The sequence below is a fragment of the Saccoglossus kowalevskii genome, chromosome 17 (assembly GCF_978046115.1).
Source record: "Saccoglossus kowalevskii chromosome 17, keSacKowa6.1, whole genome shotgun sequence".
Lineage (NCBI taxonomy): Eukaryota > Metazoa > Hemichordata > Enteropneusta > Harrimaniidae > Saccoglossus > Saccoglossus kowalevskii.
In genome coordinates, this window is record NC_140657.1 from 9,925,231 (window position 1) to 9,948,741 (window position 23,511).

The 23,511-nt window shown below is 37.0% G+C and overlaps 2 protein-coding genes across 2 annotated transcripts in view; both read right to left on the minus strand.

The window, feature by feature from the left end:
- Nucleotides 1-472, minus strand: part of LOC144357057 (crystallin J1B-like) — a 38,955-nt gene extending 38,483 nt beyond the window's left edge. The window contains exon 1 of the mRNA XM_085492407.1: nt 181-472. Within this exon, the coding sequence (XP_085348533.1) occupies nt 181-472 (292 nt within the window). The remainder of the gene's footprint in view (nt 1-180) is intronic.
- A 1,036-nt stretch (nt 473-1,508) lies between these two features.
- LOC100371702 (laminin subunit gamma-1-like) overlaps nt 1,509-23,511 on the minus strand; it is a 62,978-nt gene continuing 40,975 nt past the window's right edge. Inside the window, exons 16-28 of the mRNA XM_002731040.4 lie at nt 23,158-23,448; nt 22,417-22,554; nt 21,731-21,922; nt 20,787-20,915; nt 18,708-18,888; nt 17,969-18,106; nt 16,105-16,279; nt 11,666-11,788; nt 7,868-7,982; nt 7,170-7,369; nt 6,366-6,524; nt 5,861-5,960; nt 1,509-4,640 (exon numbers count right to left, since the gene is read on the minus strand). Coding sequence (XP_002731086.3) covers nt 4,381-4,640; nt 5,861-5,960; nt 6,366-6,524; nt 7,170-7,369; nt 7,868-7,982; nt 11,666-11,788; nt 16,105-16,279; nt 17,969-18,106; nt 18,708-18,888; nt 20,787-20,915; nt 21,731-21,922; nt 22,417-22,554; nt 23,158-23,448 — 2,201 coding nt within the window. The 3' untranslated portion in view covers nt 1,509-4,380. The remainder of the gene's footprint in view (nt 4,641-5,860; nt 5,961-6,365; nt 6,525-7,169; nt 7,370-7,867; nt 7,983-11,665; nt 11,789-16,104; nt 16,280-17,968; nt 18,107-18,707; nt 18,889-20,786; nt 20,916-21,730; nt 21,923-22,416; nt 22,555-23,157; nt 23,449-23,511) is intronic.

Below are 23,511 nucleotides of genomic sequence, written 5' to 3' on the forward strand. Positions count from 1 at the left end.
CAACCAGGGTTCAGTCATCAGTTGGTTAAATAAACAAACCAGTCCTTTCCCTCAGATAAACTGTCTCATAATTATTCTTTAAGAACATTACAGTTAGGAAATGGGTACCCCAGACCATTCGTCCCGGTGTTATCGCTATCACCGGGACGAATGGTCTGGGGTAGGAAATGGGCTTCCTACCTGCTGCATCAGCAACATGAGCACCGACGACTGCGGCAATTGCTCTTTCCTTCGTCATTTTCTGATACAGTGACCCAGAAGAAAGCGAACTGCACGGATTATTAAACTCTTCAATTTCTTCGTTTCTACCGCACTCACAATGACCGTTTTCGTTGGAGTCGCACTGCGGTGGTGAGTTGTCCTTGCAATCGACAGCTAAATTGTGGAAACTTGCGAAAACTGCGACAAACAGCACGACATCCACACAGTTCAGCAATACAAACTTTGACATTGACCCTGCAGCATGCAGCATGACGAGCATTTTTTTTTTAATTGCGCCCTCTATCGCTGGATTCAACTTGGGGCACAACGGTGTACAATAGATACGGTAGAGGACATTTCGCATGTGTTAAAGGAAAAGTCAAGTCTAACAAAATCGATACTATCGATAAAAAGCCATTACTCGAAACGTCTGGCTGTTTTTAATAGTTACTTAAGACAACGATTACCAAATATTATCTGGAGTACAACAGAGACGTTAATATTAGAGGGACATTCCCCCGGACATTCCTCATGTGTTTACCAGAGTTAAAAATCTATAGTCACTACAACTCGCTCAAAAATATATATGAACAACCATTTTAATGAAATTGAAGGAGAAATAGCAACAATTTATAGACTTTTACGGGAAATAACAATTTGTGTCAATTCAGAGCATAGTGCGTCTCACACTCCGGCCCGGCTCATTGTTGAAGTACACGGGTATGCACCGCTGTTCTGACCCCAAATTTCATGGTCGAACCGATCTTTTTGTCCCCCAAATTTTAGGACATTTTAGCAAAAATTGAGGTAATTTTTTGGCTAAAAAAGCAAATTTTGACCCACAGATGCCCTCAACATCCTAACCAAGAACCATCTCCAAGAAATGGTTCTGGATATCTTTATATGAGAAATGAATAAATTTGATGACTAAAATAATAAGAAAAAGAGGATCGGCAAGGGGTATTTTCATAAGCTGTAATCAATTTTCGCAATACGGTAATTTAAATATATAAGAAACGTAAATTCAAGGTATAAAATGTAATCAGCTATTTTAACAGCCTATAAAGCATTTTCCAAATTAAATGTTGTAACTCGTACGAAATTTCCTATTTTGATCCTTAAACGCAAATTATGAAAAATATAAAAATGTAATTAGTTTTATCTGTAAAGAGTAAAACCCTATTTTTTACTGTAAATGGAACTTTCATTTTATTTCCTGTAAAAGCGTAAAATGCCGTTTTCATTTCCTGTAATCTGTACCAGCTACCCTCCTTGCTACTCTCAGATAAAAGAAAACAGAGGCTGCATTGGGTTGGAGGATCGTATTTATTGTCAAAATACTGATATATTTGTGTACAAAGGATACATGCAAAACATACAAGTTTAGACTAAATCACATGAACCAATACATGTTTGCATAATCAACAAACAAAATACCATACTTTGTATAGGACTTTGAAAATATTTTAAAAGTTAGTTGATATACATAATAAACATTACCAGTCTTTGTCCCACATCCATTAATTATTATGTGAAAACAAGTTTAATAATTTATAAAAAAAAAAATAATTGTTCTATTATATTAAAACTTAAAAAGGTTTCTATATATACCACATATGTGCACCAGCAAATAAGGTCAATGAATGTGTTCGGAATATGAAAAACAAGTAGTGAATGGGTGTCCATATTACAAGTCAAATTGAGGATTTAGTAAGCTACAAGTATATTTAAAGGGTGGTAGTCGTCGGGCCATGCATGCGCGAAATATATGGGTCTCATATAAACAAAGATGGCGACTTTGGCTGTTGCGCAGATCAACGAGTACAAACTGAGATGTTACCAAGCTTTAATTATGTACTTTTTCAGGAGATTGGAGGGGTATCGAAGGAGTCACCGGTAGTAATTAATGCAAGTCACGCCCAGGTCAAACCTCTAACTTGTGATTTCTATTAGAAGAGTGCATTGGATTATGGGAAAATCAATGTTTATCAACACAAATGGCGCACATGTTCAGCGCGACGACCACTGCCCTTTAACTAGGTATATATATTCTGACAGATAATCAAACCATTGCCCCACGGCTTAAAAATAGCCAGTGTTGATAACTAGGAGTAGCTTTAGATCGTTTTTGTTTGCAAATGCATTTTTATGAAAACAATATGGTACAATTTATCATGTAATAAATATACTGTTTAAGCAGAAATTCTCCCCCCCCCCCTCCCCCTTCCCCTCAAACAAAGGTTTTGCCTACAAGTCATCATGCATATTCATTTGGAACCTGTGCCTTGTTTTAAAGAAGCAGCAAAACTGTTTTTGCGCAAACATAAGATTTGTATGTAATGAATAATAGAATGTTAGTGCATGTCAGCTTTACAATTCTGTATTACTAAATCTTAGGTGAATGCACGCTGGCTATTTTTACCTCATTTCATCAAAGGAACACTGATTCTTTTGTCACCAAAATTATTTTTATTTTACAATAAATCAGACGTTCCTATCAAGATGCAATTCAAGACAGATGTATTTAAAGCAGAGGGTTGTCACCTGCACAGACACACACAGGAATTGAATCCTAAGCGTCGATTACATTAATCGCTAACGCTCCCCCGCTTTAAAGGTCCCTCAAACTTTAAGGACTATAGATTCTGAATAATATTTATGTTGCCACGGAAACCAATGTTCTACTTAATTGTGATGAATCAATCTGGATTTGTTTGATTTACAAGATGATTTAGAGTTTTTGATGAAAAACCATATTTGTTCTATTATAATGCATCTCCAATAAAAACGCATGTAGTCTAACAATAGTTATTGTTGTATAGAAATACCTCTGTAAATTATGTAAGCGCATATGCTACTAATAGAGCAAATACAGTATGAGAAATAGTTATATTTTAGTCAGTGTCATTACATCAATGATTGAACACTTGTAATGATGTACTTTCTTTTTACAAATAAACTAATGCTGACAACAGAGATATTGTTTCCATGGCAAAATTTTTTTTCCCCCATTTAGAATACATGATTGGGTACACAAAATATATATATTTATGATAATACTCGATACTGATAAATAAAAGACTAAATATAAATACAAATAGGATGAATAAGTAGAAAATTACTAAAAAATATATCATAAGAGACAAAAACGTTATCTTTAAAAAGTAAAATGGCATACACAAAATTTATGTCACAATTTAAAGCACCATGTGAATCTTTTGTTCATCCTAGAAAAAAATTTTGTTATCAAAAAAATTAAAAAGATTAATAATCACAGACTATTTGTTTATTGGTTAGTCTTAATCACATAATCATTAAGTGCGCCCTGATTGGACCACTGCAATAAAATCCTGAAATATGCTAGGATATGATTCATAATTATGGATTACGTTATATATACATGATAATATTAGAAGGAGTAATGGCTTCCCATGATGCATTGCAGCAAAATTTGAATAATGCCTACTGGAAAGACATGAAAGGCACTCTCGGTCGGGGCGACCATCAACAAGAGTGAAAGTGCATTACAAGAATTCCTGTTTGTAGCTGTATGTCATTCAAATACAGCCTATTTTCCCCAAAAACCATATTCCCTCTATTAGGACCACCAATTACAAAAAAAAAAAATACTGTTTTGTTAAAAGCGCATCTCCAATAAAGTCTAAAAATATTGATTGACTTTTAAAAACACCAATGTACACATGTTAATGTAAATTTCTTTTTTTACATAATTGTAGTTCTCTAATAAAGTGAATACAGTATAGGAAAATTTGCGCACAATCTGTGCAGTGGTGTATGTTGAATTATCAAATACTCTTCACATAAATAGAAGAACACAGAATGACATCAATGAATCAAAAGAAAAGTTTTCCTTTTGTTTAAGATGAACTTTTTTTATAGAAAGATGGTTTTTTGTATTCAGACTTGATATATGACGTTAAACAATAAAATAACATGGACTTGTTTATTTCAGATACCCTGAGAAGAAGATGGGAAGGAGAGAATACTATACTCTCAAGGAATCATAGTTATTGCAAGTATTAGACAAGGATAAAGGCCAAAATACAGTCTTGCGTAAAAATAATAAAAGGTATCCCATCTCAGTTTTGTCTCGGCCTCAAAGTCCATGAACTATGACCCCAAAATACAAATAAGTAAATGAACTGAAACTGATTCGAATTAGGGTGGATTTTCTAGCGTTTCTTCTCTGTAGCATTGGTCCGGAAGAGAATCGTTGATATCTCGGATATTCTGGACGGCTGCTCTGAGATCTACCAATGCATCTTCGTAATCCATTATCCACTGCTTCTGTTGATCCCGGGCTGCTTTTAAATCTTCGAGTTTATTATCCAAATCTGCATCCTGTAACGTGTCATTGGTGTCTGCCAGTTGACCCTCTAACTCATTTAGTCTCTCGAGATCAATCGGTTCCAAATGAGCTGGAAAAAAAATACGAACCCAGTTGTGAAAACATATAATCTGAGAAAGGTCTACATGTAGTACCTATATATGTAATATCAAAGCAATTGGACTTTTGGTTTTTAACAAGAAGTCGAAAATATCACTTTTTACCAAAAATGACAAAAATATTCACCAAAATTAGAGAATTTATGATATCATCCCGAAATGAACAAATCTGAGAAAGGTCCACATGTAGCATCGATATATGTAATATCAAAGCAATTGGACTTGTGGTTTTTAACAAGAAGTCAAAAATATCACTTTTTACATAAATATTCACCGAAATTAGAGAATTGAAGATATCATCATGAAATAAACAAATCTAAAAGAGGTCTACCCTAGGTACATACACACCAAGTATCAGAGCATTCAGGCTTGTAGTTTTCAAGAAGAAGTCGAAAAAGTAAAACATTGACACGGGCGAAGGACGCCAGACGCCGACGGACAATCAGTCATATGATAAGCTCCGCTCGACAAAGTCGACAGCAGAGCTAATAAAATGTCAAACCAATTGTAGTAGTAGAAAGTAAAGAATAACAAATATTCGCCAAAAATGGAGAATTTAAGATATCATCGCAAAATGAACAAATTTAACAGAGGTCCACCAAAGCAATTACCAGTATTTTCCAAAAGGAAGTCGGAAATAGCATTTTCTACCAAAAATATTCGCCAAAAATATAGAATTGAAGCTATCATCACAAAATGAATAAATCTGTCAGAGGTCCACTCAAGTATCAAAGCAACTGAGCAGTAGTTTTAAAGAAGAAGATGGAAATGTAATTGTTGACAGACTGACAACAACAGAAAACCACTTATATGACCAGCTCCGCTCCGTCATCTATAAACATCTGATCGTTTTTTATGGGTGGCTGAAACCTATAGTTTTTGTCGTTACATAAGGTTAGATATCTCAACACACATCTTTAATACAAGTGCACATAAGACAAAATATTTCATTTATTGTATGCTGGATTATTAAAACATAACGTAGTCTAACCATTTTTGATACCTGCTTATGCACTACTAACAAAGCAAATACGAGAATAATAATCTGCTTCATACAAGTATAGCTTGCATTGTGGCTGAAAACCTCAGAATATGTCAATATCATTTATATTTTTGTATCATGTAAGTACTTATCCATCAGTAATTACAAATTAATCTCTTTCATTCATACAATTTGACTTTGAATTCTTACCAAGTTCATTCAATAGGTCGTTCACATCACTTAATGCAGACTGTACTGTGTCTGATGCTTCTTGCGCATTTCTGCGGGCTTCATTGGCTTTCATAAGTGCCTGAAAATGAAACAAAAGCAATTATGTATGAACAAACTTGGAGTGAAATAGTTGATCAATTGACAATTTTGTTAGAGACCTATGTGAGACAAGATATCAAAGCAATAAGGCTGGTGGTTTCCAGGAAGAAGTCAAAATGTAAAGTTGTCACCAACAGCAACAGAAAATCATTAAAACGATAAGCTTTGCCTGGCCATATCTTCAGGGGAGCTAAAATTAGAAAAGTTGGCAGGATTTATATAAATATCATAAATCAAAATTGTAGTTGATAATTATTCAATGCAACCAGACATTGCAACGCAATGTGGTTAATTATTAATCTGTGGTCTTTCATTTTTATTCAATCATTTAAAGCCAAACGTGAAATCCACAGATGTGACAGCTATCAATCTGTGAAGTGCTTACCTCTTGAGCTAAGGCAGCATCGTTATCTGCTTGTTTATCTAACTCGTCTAATTCTTGTTCAGTGTCATCAACATCCATCATCAGTTGCATTGCTTCGTCACTTAAACCAGTTGCATCATCCAAAGTTTCTTCTGCATCTTCCTTCACTTGCCCAGCTCCCTGAAAATTAAACAATAAGAGAAAATTATTAAAATGTTAATACAACTCTGATCTGCATGTGTGTCAACTTTTTTGAAAAGTTTTTATTGAATTTTTGAAAAAAAAAAAAAATCAAATTTTCATTATACATCATAATACAAATTATGCTGACTAATTTAATAAGTGGGATTTGTTAAAGCGCGGTAGTTGATAAACATTGATTTTCCCACAATCCAATGCGCTTTTCATATGGAAATCACAAGTATGAGGTTTGACCTGGGTGCAACTTGCACTAATTACCGCCGGTGACTCCTTCGATACCTTACTGTATCACAATGTTTTTTAGTTTGCTTGACAAAACTGGAGTTCCTATCCCGTCATGAAAAAAGCTCCGTTTTCCTTAGTATTAAATATCTCAACTGCAACCTACTGTATATACTCTATTAGTAGCACATGTCTGCATGGCCAGATTTTAATGATTCAGCGTACACTAGATGTAATTTTGTTATTTTCTGTGTGCTTCTAATTACAGATATGCTTCCAAAAGAACACATTTTGTATTTTATATGAGTGTGTATTTTTATAATATTTTGAATGAACACTGATTCACGGAAGAGGTTGCCATGACAACATTTTACAAGTGAATGATGGGTAAGTTGACTTTACCTCAGATGCTTCAACAGCAGTGGTCTCAGCCTCATTAGCAATATCTCTTGCTTGAATTGCATCAGCTTCAGCACCCTCTATGGCATCATTGGCTTCATTGGCGGTGTCGTTAGCTTCTCTGATCAATCTCTCTATTTCAGGAATTCTATCTAGAGCGTCTTCAGCGGCTCCCTTACTCTCCTCAACAAGGTCATTGAACCCTAGTATCCAAAATTTGACACAAAGTTAGAGAGCGCTATTCTACATAAAGTAAGTTTCTAGTTTTTAATAAATCATATTTTTTAAAAAAACACTATCATTGAACACATTTCATATTTCCAGCTTGCTGTGGGAGTGATGTTTTATATATAGTGGGAACGCATCATTAACAAAAGTTCCTAATAAATTTATTTTTATCATACAATTCTACTAAACTAATACCAGATGAATCACGAGTCAATATTTTAAGGCATCGCCTATCGCCATTTTTCCCCATTCAATATTTTATTAATCCTTATTTTAAGGCTATTTCGCTATTTTCACTGATATGTAAAATTAACATGTAAAATAACAATAAAACTCATTTTTTCCTTTGATAGATTTGTGAAATTAAAACACAGTGAATGTGCTCAACACAAAATAATGAAATTAAATGTCAGTGAACATAAATGGTTTTACAGTAAATCATCAAGACATGTTATAGAAGCGAGTCTACCTACCTCTGAGTGTGTCAAGCATATCTCTGGCTTCCTTCACAGTCTTATCACCTTGGTTGATAGCAGCCTGGGCAATGGCTTCTGCTGCATCCACTCTAGCCAATAGCAAGTCAGCTTCCTGGAAACAAACAAGATGGACGACAGTCAGGAATATGCTACCACAAGTTTCTCAAACTAAACAGATAACAGCTGCAACGTTTTCTATTATTTTTCAATTTTTTTGAATAAAAAAGATGAACAGCAGAGCACACCTCAAGCACTGTCGATTTTGGATTTCAATTAAATTTTGAAGACGAAATTGAATTGTCCTGACTGACTACTGTTATTCTTTTTAAAGTTGGACAACCATTTACCTATAATCTTTTAATTAGTTGAACCACTAATTATAATCTACTGTAATCCTTCTATTAGTTGAACCACCAAATTTTAATCTATTGTAATCTTTCAATTAGTTGGACCACCAGAATATAATCTATTGTAATCTTTCTATTAGTTGGACCACTGATTAAAATCTACTGTAATCCTTCTATTAGTTGAACCACCTGATTATAATCTATTGCAATCTTTCTATTATTTGGACCACTGATTATAATCTACTGTAATCCTTCTATTAGTTGGACCACCTGATTATAATCTACTGTAATCCTTCTATTAGTTGGACCACCTGATTATAATCTACTATAATCATTTTATTAGTTGGACCACCTGATTATAATATATTGTAATCTTTCTATTAGTTGGACCACTAATTATAATCTACTGTAATCCTTCTATTAGTTGGACCACCTGATTATAATCTACTGTAATCCTTCTATTAGTTGGACCACCTGATTATAATCTACTATAATCATTTTATTAGTTGGACCACCTGATTATAATATATTGTAATCTTTCTATTAGTTGGACCACCTGATTACAATCTATTGTAATCTTTCCATTAGTTGGACCACTGATTACAATCTATTGTAATCTTTCTATTAGTTGGACCACTGATTACAATCTATTGTAATCTTTCTATTAGTTGGACCACCTGATTATAATCTATTGTAATCCTTCTATTAGTTGGACCACCTGATTATAATATATTGTAATCTTTCTATTAGTTGGACCACCTGATTACAATCTATTGTAATCTTTCCATTAGTTGGACCACTGATTACAATCTATTGTAATCTTTCTATTAGTTGGACCACTGATTACAATCTATTGTAATCTTTCTATTAGTTGGACCACCTGATTATAATCTACTGTAATCTTTCTATTAGTTGAACCACTGATTATAATCTACTATAATCATTTTATTAGTTGGACCACCTGATTATAATATATTGTAATCTTTCTATTAGTTGGACCACTGATTACAATCTATTGTAATCTTTCTATTAGTTGGACCACTGATTACAATCTATTGTAATCTTTCTATTAGTTGGACCACCTGATTATAATCTACTGTAATCTTTCTATTAGTTGAACCACTGATTATAATCTACTATAATCATTTTATTAGTTGGACCACCTGATTATAATATATTGTAATCTTTCTATTAGTTGGACCACCTGATTACAATCTATTGTAATCTTTCCATTAGTTGGACCACTGATTACAATCTATTGTAATCTTTCTATTAGTTGGACCACTGATTACAATCTATTGTAATCTTTCTATTAGTTGGACCACCTGATTATAATCTACTGTAATCCTTCTATTAGTTGGACCACCTGATTATAATATATTGTAATCTTTCTATTAGTTGGACCACTGATTAAAATCTACTGTAATCCTTCTATTAGTTGGACCACCTGATTATAATATATTGTAATCTTTCTATTAGTTGGACCACCTGATTATAATATATTGTAATCTTTCTATTAGTTGGACCACTGATTACAATCTATTGTAATCTTTCTATTAGTTGGACCACCTGATTACAATCTATTGTAATCTTTCTATTAGTTGGACCACTGATTACAATCTATTGTAATCTTTCTATTAGTTGGACCACCTGATTACAATCTATTGTAATCTTTCTATTAGTTGGACCACCTGATTACAATCTATTGTAATCTTTCTATTAGTTGGACCACTGATTACAATCTATTGTAATCGTTCTATTAATTGGACCACTGATTATAATCTATTGTAATCTTTCTATTAGTTGGACCACCTGATTAAAATCTACTGTAATCATATTAGTTGGACCACCTGATTATAATGTACTGTAATCCTTTAATTAGTTGAACCACCAAATTATAATCTACTATAATCCTTCCATTAGTTGGACCACCTGATTATAATATATTGTAATCTTTCTATTAGTTGGACTACCAAATTATAATCTACTGTAATCCTATTAGTTGAAACACCAAATTATAATCTACTGTAATCCTTCTATTAGTTGAACTACCAAATTATAATCTACTGTAATCCTTCTATTAGTTGAAACACCAAATTATAATCTACTGTAATCCTTCTATTAGTTGAACTACCAAATTATAATCTACTGTAATATTTCTATTACCGTACTTGACCGCGTTAGCGCACATGCCCAGGCACTTTTGCGCAATTTTTATATTCGAGGTCACATTTGGCAAATCGCCCACCCCTTCAAAGTGCAACTAATTTAAAACTTGATCTTGCGTAACGAATCTTGGTAATCGTTTTTATATGATACAGCGTGGATATCGACCACTGCGAATATGTTGTGAATGCATAGACCACGGTAACCGTGTGTAAACTATGCTTCGACAATGACCTGTTAATACAAGTAAAATGCGGTAAATATTTCATGCCATATTCAGATTACCTCTCAAAAATGGCTAGGCACCAGTTTTTTTGAAAAAAACTATGTCGTTTATTTGCTGAAATCAATTCCAACAGAACATACTTCGACATCAATAATTCACTTCCGCATTGCATTACCGGAAAGTCTTCTTCTAATGTTTTTAATTTCGTAAATTCTGGTGGTACGTAATTAATATTGTAATAAAATGAGCATATTTTTTGTGATCATTTCTGTTTCTTCATTATAAAAATCAATGACGATGCAACTAATTACGTAATTTGATTTTCCCTCAAACACGTAATTACCCCCCTCAATCTGTCACATGTTGAAGGAGGGTGCTCGGGTAAGCGCCCACCCCTAAAAAAATCATGATTTTCTGAGTTGAGGCCCCTGGGCGCTAACTCGGTCTAGTACGGTAGTTGGACCACCTGATTATAATCTACTGTAATCTTTCTAATAAAGTCAAATATCAATCTCATCAAAAGAAATGCAAAAAATCTATTATTTTTTAAATCAAAAGAAAAAGGCAAGATTTGAGATAGTAAAGCATGCAAGCACAAACAATTCAATGGAATTTATTGATGCAAACTTTTGTAGTTTCATTGGCATCCTTAGTTAGTTGGTTTATTTGACTTCATATAGGTCTCAGTGACTGGTTAACCCTTTCAAGGTCATTAGCATGGCACAAAACTGATACCAACATCAGTCAGCTTGGTACTAAATAACCATAGACTTTTATTAATATTGACATCCAGGCAATCAGAGTTTTTGTGGGCGACTTCATAAAATTTGGGTAAAATTATATTGTCATGATAAAATTAGACCAAACATAAGCAGCAATACTATTTGTCTATTTAAAAATATGATGAATGAAATTGAATTGGACAATGGAAAGGGTTAAACAGTAAATCACAATTAGAATAAAAAGAAACAAACACGCACACATTGAGTGAAATACAATTTAACTGCATCCAGACGAATAAATAAATAAATGACTCTGTACCATGTGATTATCTACCTGTTGTGCAGCTAGTCCATCTTGTAACAAATCTTTGGCTTCTTGGGATTCCATTTCCACTTCTTTTAATAGGTCTCTATTATCGGCTATCAACTGATCTGCTTCCGCTTTTATCCTATTGGCCTGCATTAACAATTGACATGATGCGCTTTGAGCCAAAATGGAAGCAGTGTGAAGCCAGGCAGGAATGTGATCATTGGGGCATGTGGTGGTGATGCGAGTAGCAGTGGGCATGTGGTGGTGATGCGATCAGCTGTTTGCATGTGGTGGTGATGCGAGTAGCAGTAGGCATGTGGTGGTAAGGCGGTCAGTAGTGGGTATGCGGTGGTGATGCAAGTAGCAGTAGGCATGTGGTGGTGATGCGAGTAGCAGTAGGCATGTGGTGGTGATGCGAGTAGTAGTAGGCATGTGGTGGTGATGCGATCAGCAGTTGGCATGTGGTGGTGGTGATGCGAGTAGCAGTAGACATGTGGTGATGCGATCAGCAGTGGGCATGTGGTGGTGATGCGATCAGCAGTGGGCATGTGGTGGTGATGCGATCAGCAGTTTGCATGTGGTGGTGATGAGATCAGCAGTTGGCATGTGGTGGTGATGCGATCAGCAGTGGGCATGTGGTGGTGATGCGATCAGCAGTTTGCATGTGGTGGTGATGAGATCAGCAGTTTGCATGTGGTGGTGATGCGAGTAGCAGTAGGCATGTGGTGGTGATGCGAGTAGCAGTAGGCATGTGGCGGTGATGCGAGTAGCAGTAGGCATGTGGCGGTGATGCGAGGAGCAGTAGGCATATGGTGGTGATGCGATAAGCAGTGGGCATGTGGTGGTGATGCGATCAGCAGTGGTCATGTGGTGGTGATGCGATCAGCAGTTTGCATGTGGTGGTGATGCGAGTAGCAGTAGGCATGTGGTGGTGATGCAATCAGTTGGTATGTGGTAGAGGTGATCTGACTATTTGGCATGTGGTAGAGGTGATGTGATCAGTTGGCATGTGGTAGAGGTGATGTGATCAGTTGGCATGTGGTAGAGGTGATGTGATCAGTTGGCAAGTGGTAGAGGTGATGTGATCAGTTGGCAAGTGGTAGAGGTGATGTGATCAGTTGGCATGTGGTAGAGGTGATGTGATCATTTGGCATGTGGTAGAGGTGAGGTGATCAGTTGGCATGTGGTAGAGGTGATGTGATCAGTTGGCATGTGGTAGAGGTGATGTGATCAGTTGGCATGTGGTAGCGGTGATGTGATCAGTTGGCATGTGGTAGGGGTGATGTGATCAGTTGGCATGTGGTAGAGGTGATGTGATCAGTTGGCATGTGGTAGAGGTGATGTGATGAGTTGGCATGCGGTAGAGGTGATGTGATCAGTTGGCATGTGATAGAGGTGATGTGATCAGTTGGCATGTGGTAGATGTAATGGGATCAGTTGGCATGTGGTAGATGTAATGGGATCAGTTGGCATGTGGTAGAGGTGATGTGATCAGTTTGCATGTGGTAGAGGTGATGTGATCAGTTGGCATGTGGTGGAGGTGATGGGATCAGTTGGTATGTGGTGGAGGTGATGGGATCAGTTGGCATGTGGTAGATGTAATGGGATCAGTTGGTATGTGGTAGAGGTGATGTGATCAGTTGGCATGTGGTACAGGTGATGGGATCAGTTGGCATGTGGTAGATGTGATGGGATCAGTTGGCATGTGGTAGAGGTGATGTGATCAGTTGGCATGTGGTAGAGGTGATGTGATCATTTGGCATGTGGTAGAGGTGATGTGATCAGTTGGCATGTAGTAGAGGTGATGTGATCAGTTGGCATGTGGTAGAGGTGATGGGATCAGTTGGCATGTGGTAGATGTAATGGGATCAGTTGGCATGTGGTAGAGGTGATGTGATCAGTTGGCATGTGGTGGAGGTGATGGGATCAGTTGGTATGTGGTAGAGGTGATGGGATCAGTTGGCATGTGGTAGATGTAATGGGATCAGTTGGCATGTGGTAGAGGTGATGGGATCAGTTGGCATGTGGTAGAGGTGATGGGATCAGTTGGCATGTGGTAGAGGTGATGTGATCAGTTGGCATGTGGTGGAGGTGATGGGATCAGTTGGTATGTGGTAGAGGTGATGGGACCAGTTGGCATGTGGTGGAGGTGATGGGATCAGTTGGTATGTGGTGGAGGTGATGTAATCAGTTGGCATGTGGTAGAGGTGATGTGATCAGTTGGCATGTGGTAGAGGTGATGTGATCAGTTGGCATGTGGTGGAGGTGATGGGATCAGTTGGTATGTGGTAGAGGTGATGGGACCAGTTGGCATGTGGTGGAGGTGATGGGACCAGTTGGTATGTGGTAGAGGTGATGGGATCAGTTGGCATGTGGTAGAGGTGATGGGACCAGTTAGCATGTGGTAGAGGTGATGGGACCAGTTGGCATGTGGTGGAGGTGATGGGACCAGTTGGCATGTGGTGGAGGTGATAGGATCAGTTGGCATGTGGTAGAGGTGATGGGATCAGTTGGCATGTGGTAGAGGTGATGGGATCAGTTGGCATGTGGTAGAGGTGATGTGATCAGTTGGCATGTGGTAGAGGTGATGTGATCAGTTGGTATGTGGTAGAGGTGATGGGATCAGTTGGCATGTGGTAGAGGTGATGGGATCAGTTGGCATGTGGTAGGGGTGATGTGATCAGTTGGCATGTGGTAGAGGTGATGTGATCAGTTGGCATGTGGTAGAGGTGATGTGATGAGTTGGCATGCGGTAGAGGTGATGTGATCAGTTGGCATGTGATAGAGGTGATGTGATCAGTTGGCATGTGGTAGATGTAATGGGATCAGTTGGCATGTGGTAGATGTAATGGGATCAGTTGGCATGTGGTAGAGGTGATGTGATCAGTTTGCATGTGGTAGAGGTGATGTGATCAGTTGGCATGTGGTGGAGGTGATGGGATCAGTTGGTATGTGGTGGAGGTGATGGGATCAGTTGGCATGTGGTAGATGTAATGGGATCAGTTGGTATGTGGTAGAGGTGATGTGATCAGTTGGCATGTGGTACAGGTGATGGGATCAGTTGGCATGTGGTAGATGTGATGGGATCAGTTGGCATGTGGTAGAGGTGATGTGATCAGTTGGCATGTGGTAGAGGTGATGTGATCATTTGGCATGTGGTAGAGGTGATGTGATCAGTTGGCATGTAGTAGAGGTGATGTGATCAGTTGGCATGTGGTAGAGGTGATGGGATCAGTTGGCATGTGGTAGATGTAATGGGATCAGTTGGCATGTGGTAGAGGTGATGTGATCAGTTGGCATGTGGTGGAGGTGATGGGATCAGTTGGTATGTGGTAGAGGTGATGGGATCAGTTGGCATGTGGTAGATGTAATGGGATCAGTTGGCATGTGGTAGAGGTGATGGGATCAGTTGGCATGTGGTAGAGGTGATGGGATCAGTTGGCATGTGGTAGAGGTGATGTGATCAGTTGGCATGTGGTGGAGGTGATGGGATCAGTTGGTATGTGGTAGAGGTGATGGGACCAGTTGGCATGTGGTGGAGGTGATGGGATCAGTTGGTATGTGGTGGAGGTGATGTAATCAGTTGGCATGTGGTAGAGGTGATGTGATCAGTTGGCATGTGGTAGAGGTGATGTGATCAGTTGGCATGTGGTGGAGGTGATGGGATCAGTTGGTATGTGGTAGAGGTGATGGGACCAGTTGGCATGTGGTGGAGGTGATGGGACCAGTTGGTATGTGGTAGAGGTGATGGGATCAGTTGGCATGTGGTAGAGGTGATGGGACCAGTTAGCATGTGGTAGAGGTGATGGGACCAGTTGGCATGTGGTGGAGGTGATGGGACCAGTTGGCATGTGGTGGAGGTGATAGGATCAGTTGGCATGTGGTAGAGGTGATGGGATCAGTTGGCATGTGGTAGAGGTGATGGGATCAGTTGGCATGTGGTAGAGGTGATGTGATCAGTTGGCATGTGGTAGAGGTGATGTGATCAGTTGGTATGTGGTAGAGGTGATGGGATCAGTTGGCATGTGGTAGAGGTGATGGGATCAGTTGGCATGTGGTAGAGGTGATGTGATCAGTGTATGTGGTAGAGGTGATGGGACCAGTTGGCATGTGGTAGAGGTGATGGGATCAGTTGGCATGTGGTAGAGGTGATGGGATCAGTTGGTATGTGGTAGAGGTGATGGGATCAGTTGGCATGTGGTGGAGGTGATGGGATCAGTTGGCAAGTCATGGTTATGCAATCACTACTGGGCATATCATGGTGATTTATTAGTAGATATTGTACCAGTAGGCAGTTTGGTGAATATTATATTAGTAAGCATTTGGTGACATTTATACACACACAGCAGGTATTGATTGCTAAGATTACAATGGACACACAATCAGTAATCACATTACCTAATGAGAATGATTAGATGTGTCCACAATCACTGCATTGCAATAAAATTGAGTAGAATACTTACCCCTCTGATGATATCTGATGCATTTCCTTTCAGTGGTCCAACATCAATAGTTGGGAGTGGGGAGTTAGCATCAGCAAGGATTGTTGTAGCTTCCTTCAGCAGTTCATTGGCTCTTTCCTGTGCTTCCATGGCAACAGCCATTGCTTCTTGAGCTAATGCTTCGATATCATCATACCTGGATACCATCAAGAGAAAATAACATAGTGAAACAATCTCAGCTTTGCTTATTTGGAACTATGAAAGGTAACTTTCCATGAACTTCATTCAATGGAGTACATTTATTTCAATTGTTGATTCAAAGAGCGGCACTAACTTCAAGTCACCTGCAGAATTTAAAAGTTTGTTGATGGCTTTTTAAGTACTGCACTAGTTGATTGTACAATTCATAACTCATGATTGCAGTGACATATTTGAGGCCGCAGCTTTAATAGAAGCCGCACCCCTAACTTGAGACATTGTTTCATGATGAAATTGACAAGTTTTGATCCCAGGAAAAGCCTGCAATATAAGCCGCATCCCAAACTTTCATAAACCAAACAGCCACCACATATTTCAGAAATAGATATACCATTCAATTTTAAATTAAGGCATAATTTTTCGAACATTTCAATGATTCCTGAAGCTTAGATTAGAGTCTAATTTAGGTTTTCTGTCTTCATTGAGGCTTATTCCAGAGTATAGGTTTATTGTGGGTAGCGTGAATGGGTTAAATTTTTCTTCAATGCTCAGCTTATCTTTCGAAAACAACTAATTTCTTGATTTAAAAAAAAATCATGCCGTTTTCTCATCAAAATCAAAGCCAAGCGATCGCACTACAACAACGGTAAATCTCTTCCGTGTTTCGTTTACCATGAGGTCACTGAACTACATTAACATATTTAAATGAGCTATGGTAAACTAATCACGTTGGCACCATCCAGCGTTTCGATTGCTTAATTAGGTCAAAAACAGTTTCAAGTCACTAAAAATGTTTGAACAAACATGGCGGATATCGTATCGGATCAAGCGTTTATATGTGACCGAAATCATTCGCTTGCGGTGAAACAAAGTTGAATGTTCATAACAATTCAACGAACTTATTTTTTATACGTTATTGTAATCACTACTGGGTAATAATCAGCAATTGTAACACTTCAAAAATAAGTAAGTTATTCACTTGTGTGAAACGCAGCATGACCTTTACAGTGATCATTTGCTACTAAGAATGCATTCGTTTTTGTTTTTACTTCTTTTAGAATATACTTTTTGTTATCAAAAAAAATAAGAAAATAAATATATATTACATTAAATAATATACTGAGTATTTTTTTTGTTATCATGCGAAAATTTTTTTTTTGATTGACTTTTTTTATTTTTTTTTATTTTAATTTCCCCGATGTCTAAATTAAAATGTACAGTCACTCTGCCGGAAGTCGAACATGTCAGTAGTCGAACGCTATCGACTGTGTCAGATGGCTGTCTCTCAGTTGTGACCTATACCGATGCTAACGAATTAGTCTATTCAAGAGATTGTAGTACACAGTACCGTAATCTGCAAATGCATACAAATCTATTTGTAGATATTATTTATTGTGCAGTATGTTATACAGTGTGAAATTTCATTTGTGTACAAGTTTTTCTGTGTGTAAAAATCCGAAAGTGCGCTTAGAATCGCTACAAATTAGCATACCATTATCCCGTCTGGCCTTTGTTTTTTGAAAAAAATTCCCACTGTTATCGAAGTGAATGCTCTAATTAAAGCCGCACCAAGACTTTACGCATCTAAATTAGTCCATTGAAAAAATTAATTTTAATTAAAGCCGCGGCCTCAATTAGGAATTTTACGGTATTCATTATATACAATGTAATAACTGGAATTTCTTACTTGTCTTTCAACATGTCTATTTTATCTGAGATGTCATCCTGTTTGTCCAAGGCATCCTGCGCCAATTTCAACGCTTCTTTAGATGTGTCAAGTGCTTCATTGGCCGTTCCATCAATCTCCATAGCTTCTTCAGTTTGTCTGGAATGTAGAAAACAAACAACATTGAATTCACAACTCTTCAGATTTAAAAAACAAAACATTCATTGTGTCATAGCAGTAGACAATTTGCAAGTTTCTGTGCCATGGGGTATTTTTTCCCAAATGGGAAATAATTATCCGCCATTTTGTTGTCCTAGTTCTTAGTTTGTTGTTATAAAACAAATCGAATAATCCTCAAAGTATGCATTTCATACAACTTATTTACTTATAATACCATGAACTGGAAATGTGATGTCACTTTTCACAAATTGAAAATGAGATCTGTTGACAATGTGCAGCATTTATAAACTCTAGCCTGCAGTGTCACTGTCATAATCAAACAAAATATCATGTGAACTTGAACCTGCAAATCTTCAATACAGGTGAATAAATGCTCTGTTGTAATGGAGTATGAGCATTGCCTCTGGCTAATGGTGGAGTCTTTTACATAAAGTGGGTTTTGCCTTAGTAGCCTTAAGTTTCGCTTCAAAATATTACAACTATTTTATTGTTCGTAACAGCAAATATATTAAGCACTCTAGTTCTATGTCAAAATCAATAAATGATAGGAGATATACGTAAATTAGATGTTATGACTTACTGCTCAGCAGCCTCTTTAGCTTTTTTAGCCAGTTTAGTCATTTTTTCTGACTGTGATCCAAGATCTTTGGCAGCATCGGCAGCTTTGTCTAAAGCTTCCTGTCCTTTCTCATTGAGGTATCTTTCAGCTTCAGCTAATGTGTCTTGTGCTCTTTTAATCGCATCCTCAGCATTGCCGATATCTGCATGCAAAGTAATGTAATAAGGTGGTGACATTTTACAACGTTTAGTATACAACCTGCAATGTATCTCACAAAGCATGGATTTACTATTCATATAATCCTAGTTTTATTTGTACACACCATATCCAGATTCTCTGCCATGATCGGCAAATTTAATCTTGAAGGATTGCAGGAAATTGACCCTTAACGATTCATATTTATGAATTAATCGGGATTCAGGTACCATAGTGTTTGTAACAGAAAAAAAAAAAAGGTTTTCGCGGGGGATTTTTAATGCAAACATTGTGAATGGTTCCCCGACACTGATTCCTTTTTAACTTTCAATTTTTCTAAGACGCGGCAAACCCTGCTCATGACCGGAGACGTCGTCGAGATGCAGGTGCGATTCCTCTTAGCAACGCGTTCTATTTATTTCCAAAGCGTGTGGTCGGCGCCTTTGATTGCGTTTATTTTGGTTTTTTTATTCACGTAATCTATCACTGGCAGCGTTTGTTTTGTCGCGTCTCACAACTTAATGTCCAAGCTGACTTTGTTTTGGCTGTAAGTGAACTACGTACAGCTCATGAAAGTATTTCGCCCAGAGTTCGCAAAAAACGGAATACCCTGCAAACTTTGAATCCTTTATTTTATAACGAGACATTGGGCGCAGAAATAAAAACCATACTTGTAATTCAACAAGTTTATGTAACGTGTTAGTCCGCTTGCCAGCCGCCTAGTTAAAAAACGCGATCTCCATTGATGTCGGCTTCGACAACTTCGGACAAGTAAGATGGGCGCTGGCCGACATTACATTTGCAAGTATTGTATTTGTTTGACAAATTTTACACTGCTGTCATTCTATAACAATCGATTGGTCGTTTTTTTTCACAGTCTTACTATTCCTGCAGATATTCTTCAATTGTTATAGGTGCCATAGATTTACATATCTACAACTTGACCCGTGTTAAACCCAAACCATGCGTGCATGACAACCGTCACCCTATACACGGTTACACAATGAATACCATACTCTACAGTAGACATTTTTAGCTCTCCACCAAAAATTGAATGGTTTTATTTCATATTAGTTGTGTCTGTGTCAGTGTCGTATTTGATTTCACATGTTTGGTTCGATCTTGTTTATGGTGGACATTATTGCTACGCGTATGTATTATTACCAATTTTATATGGCCGTGTGATCCACCGTATTTTTTCAACGGTCGTTCTATAAATTTTTGATTGTATTTATTCTTATTTTAACATTATAAAAACAAAAATGACACACTTCTACTCTGTCAGGCGAGCGAGCGAGCGATTGCGCGAGCGGATACTTCTGGATTTGCGCGGTCGGAAAAAAAGCGGAAATTGCGTGGTCGAATTGAACAAAGCGAGCGAAAAAAAAGCGATCGAAATCCGGAAGCGGGCGGGAGGCTGGGCGAAATGAGTACTGTAACCCTGTTTATCAATCATGAAAATAAATTTATTTTTTAGTAGGCAGGAAATTTTCTGATCTTGTACAGCAGACTAAGAACACTATCAAATATCTAATAAATCCTTGGCTTTAGCTATATTCTGTAATTACTGCATTGAATTTGGGGGTGAATGTGCAAGTAAAACTATAGTGTCTATGCTTGGATACAGAACATGGACAATATTATGAATTTTACGGTATTGACCACTGTGTTGAATATTCTCTGTAAAATAATTGACTAAAATATATGAATTATATAAACACATCATGGTTGACTTTATTTGGGCAATAGCATACGTCCATTTCCTCTTCCAAGGAATTCTGATTTACCCACAAAATCAGTCCGTTCCCCTTCGCTCTAGATAGGCTGATTTTGTAGGCTACTTAAATGGCTTGGATGTACATAAACATTTAACACTATTTATGTAACTTGTGATTATCAACTCACCGTCTTTAGCACTGTCCGTAGATTCCTGTGCCATGTCAACATTGCTCCCAATCTTCTGTAATTGGTCCTGTAATCCATCAATGCTGTCTTTGATGTCATCTAAGTGCTCTAAGAGAGTTGTATCATTACCTGCAAACAATAACAAAAATACATAATAATAACATAATGCTATAAGTAGACAAGCATTAAAGTGCAGGGTCGTTCATTGGATTAATTTTCAGTTTATTTTCTTACTGGATTGAAAAGACAATGGGAAACCATAGATTAGTTGGTTAAACAAAACAAAAAATAGTATCCCATGATTCCATGGTGCACTCCCAGGGATTGAAGAACCTTGGTTTAAATCAAAACTCAACTGAACATGTAATTTATTTTTGAAAATGTTTCAGTATCAGACACAATACGACAAACTATTTACACACTAATGTTCATAAATTGTTGTAGACTTGTTCTCGTTTGAAAATCAATGTGCAAAGATAATATTATCATGGGGCTGGTCACATAAATGTTTCCTGTCAATAAAAAAGCTGTTTTGTAACTCATTTTAAAATAAATCAATCTACAACCTCATATTCTACAGCTAATGCTGTATCGCATTTACATGTGTTCGTTTTTTTTAGATTCTGTATGAACATTCAAACTACTAGTATTTAATGACAAAACATGCAATAATAATGAAAATTACCATAAACCATTTCATTTTACCTGCGAGTAATGTTCGCAAAAAAATTAATTAATGACATTTTAAAATTTTTCTTTAGAGCTCAGTGAAATGTGGACTAGATAAAATTTCGGCCACTGTGCAAAAATTTGTCTCCAACGAAATTGAAGCAATTTTACAGTACCGGTAAATATTTTTGTCTGTTTCTATGATCTCTAGTATCACTGGATAAAATATAACATTTCATCAAGTGTTTTAAAGAATTATAACCCTGTAGACATACCTGCAGCCATCTTGGCTTCTTTCAATAATTGATTGATAGTATCGTTAACTTCTTTCAAACGTTTTTCAAAATCTTCATCGTTAATGGCTTCTGGATTGGATCCAATGTTGTCAATCAAGTCTCTGAGTTCGTTGAGTTTCTTTCTATGTTCGTCTACTTTATCCTGCACTAGATCATAACAAGCTGGGCAGGCTGTGAAAAGACATGATGAAATTATTATAATCAGATAAATGTCCATTTTCTATATTTCTGTTTCCATGCTCCGATTCATATACAATGTAGGTGACCGACTCCAATTGATTTCAATCCTTAAAACCCCAAATTCAACTTTTTTTTAAAAATTTGATCAAAACCTAAGCTAATCAGAAATCAAGTCAATTTGCTTTAAAATCAACAAAACTGTCAACCAATGACAGTCGTTAGCAGCTTTTAACATGAGTGAAAACTTGCACAAAATAATCATTTGGTTGTACGCAGAGATTAAAGTTACATCATTTACACAATATTTTGGAGTACATGTCATTCTTTCACTAATCATTTCACAAATTTGAAGCATGTCAAACTAAATCATTTGATCATGTGCAAAATCGGACAACACGAGTAGTGTCTAAGTTACCACCAGAAAAGTTAACACAAGACCCATGCCCCTTATTTATCCACCCTTGAATCCATGTTCAGATACTTACCAATGCATCCTAATGCCAAATTGTATCTATTTTCTGAACACATGTCACATTTCTCACCAATGACACCATCTTTACAAAGACACTGTCCAAAATCATCACACTGTAGGCTTAATGATCCTTGGGGATCGCAGTTACATGCTGCAAACAAAACAGAATAAGTTAGATCCAGGAAATTAAAAGCGTTTGCCAATCAGGCCTGCATTACAGGTGTTAAAACAAGTCCTGTGGTAACAGTTACTGTAAAGGAGTTAATTATTCACTGTGTTTCAATTTTGCTTATTTTGCTGACTGGAAAATGCGCTAAAATTAAAACCGAGTGAATATGTAAAATTTAGCATAGAACACATTATCTAAATGATAAACCCGTGAATTTAAAACCCACTGAATATGCCTAAAAATGGTTAATCAGTGAAATTTAAACCCAGTGAAAATCAGTCATTTTACAGTACTGTAATTGTTCTATTAGAAGTACATCCCCATTAGAAAATACATATAAACCAACAACCGCATTCGTTGTACACTGAATCATCAAAATTTTGACCAGACACACCTCATTATTTAATAAATGTATGCGTTACTAATAGGGCAAATACAGTTATCTGGTCATTATTTACAGCGAAACATGTTAAATGTACAACATAGATTATACTTTATTAATTTTGTAAATGGTAAAGTTGTTGAATAAAATTTTGTAAATAAATAATAAAAGTTGCACTCATGTGGCGATGGCGGAATACTCACCAGAGCAGCCATCTTGCGAGAATCCATAATAATGCGGTAGACAGCGATCACACTTTTCACCGGTAACACCAGGCTGACAAATACAGTTACCAGTGGATATTTCACATTCACCATTCAATGAACCCATATAATTACAATTACATTCGATACATCCGGTACCGCTATCGATATTCCAGTAACCCGGTCGACACTCGCTACAGTTGCGGCCTCTCACATAGGGTTGACAATCACATTGTCCATCTACTGGGTGACACGCTGCTCCTCTGGAACCCGGCAAATAACAATCACAAGCTGTAATGAGAGGAAAATAAAAATAATTGAACATACTAATAAGAATGTATGATATCTCTCTAT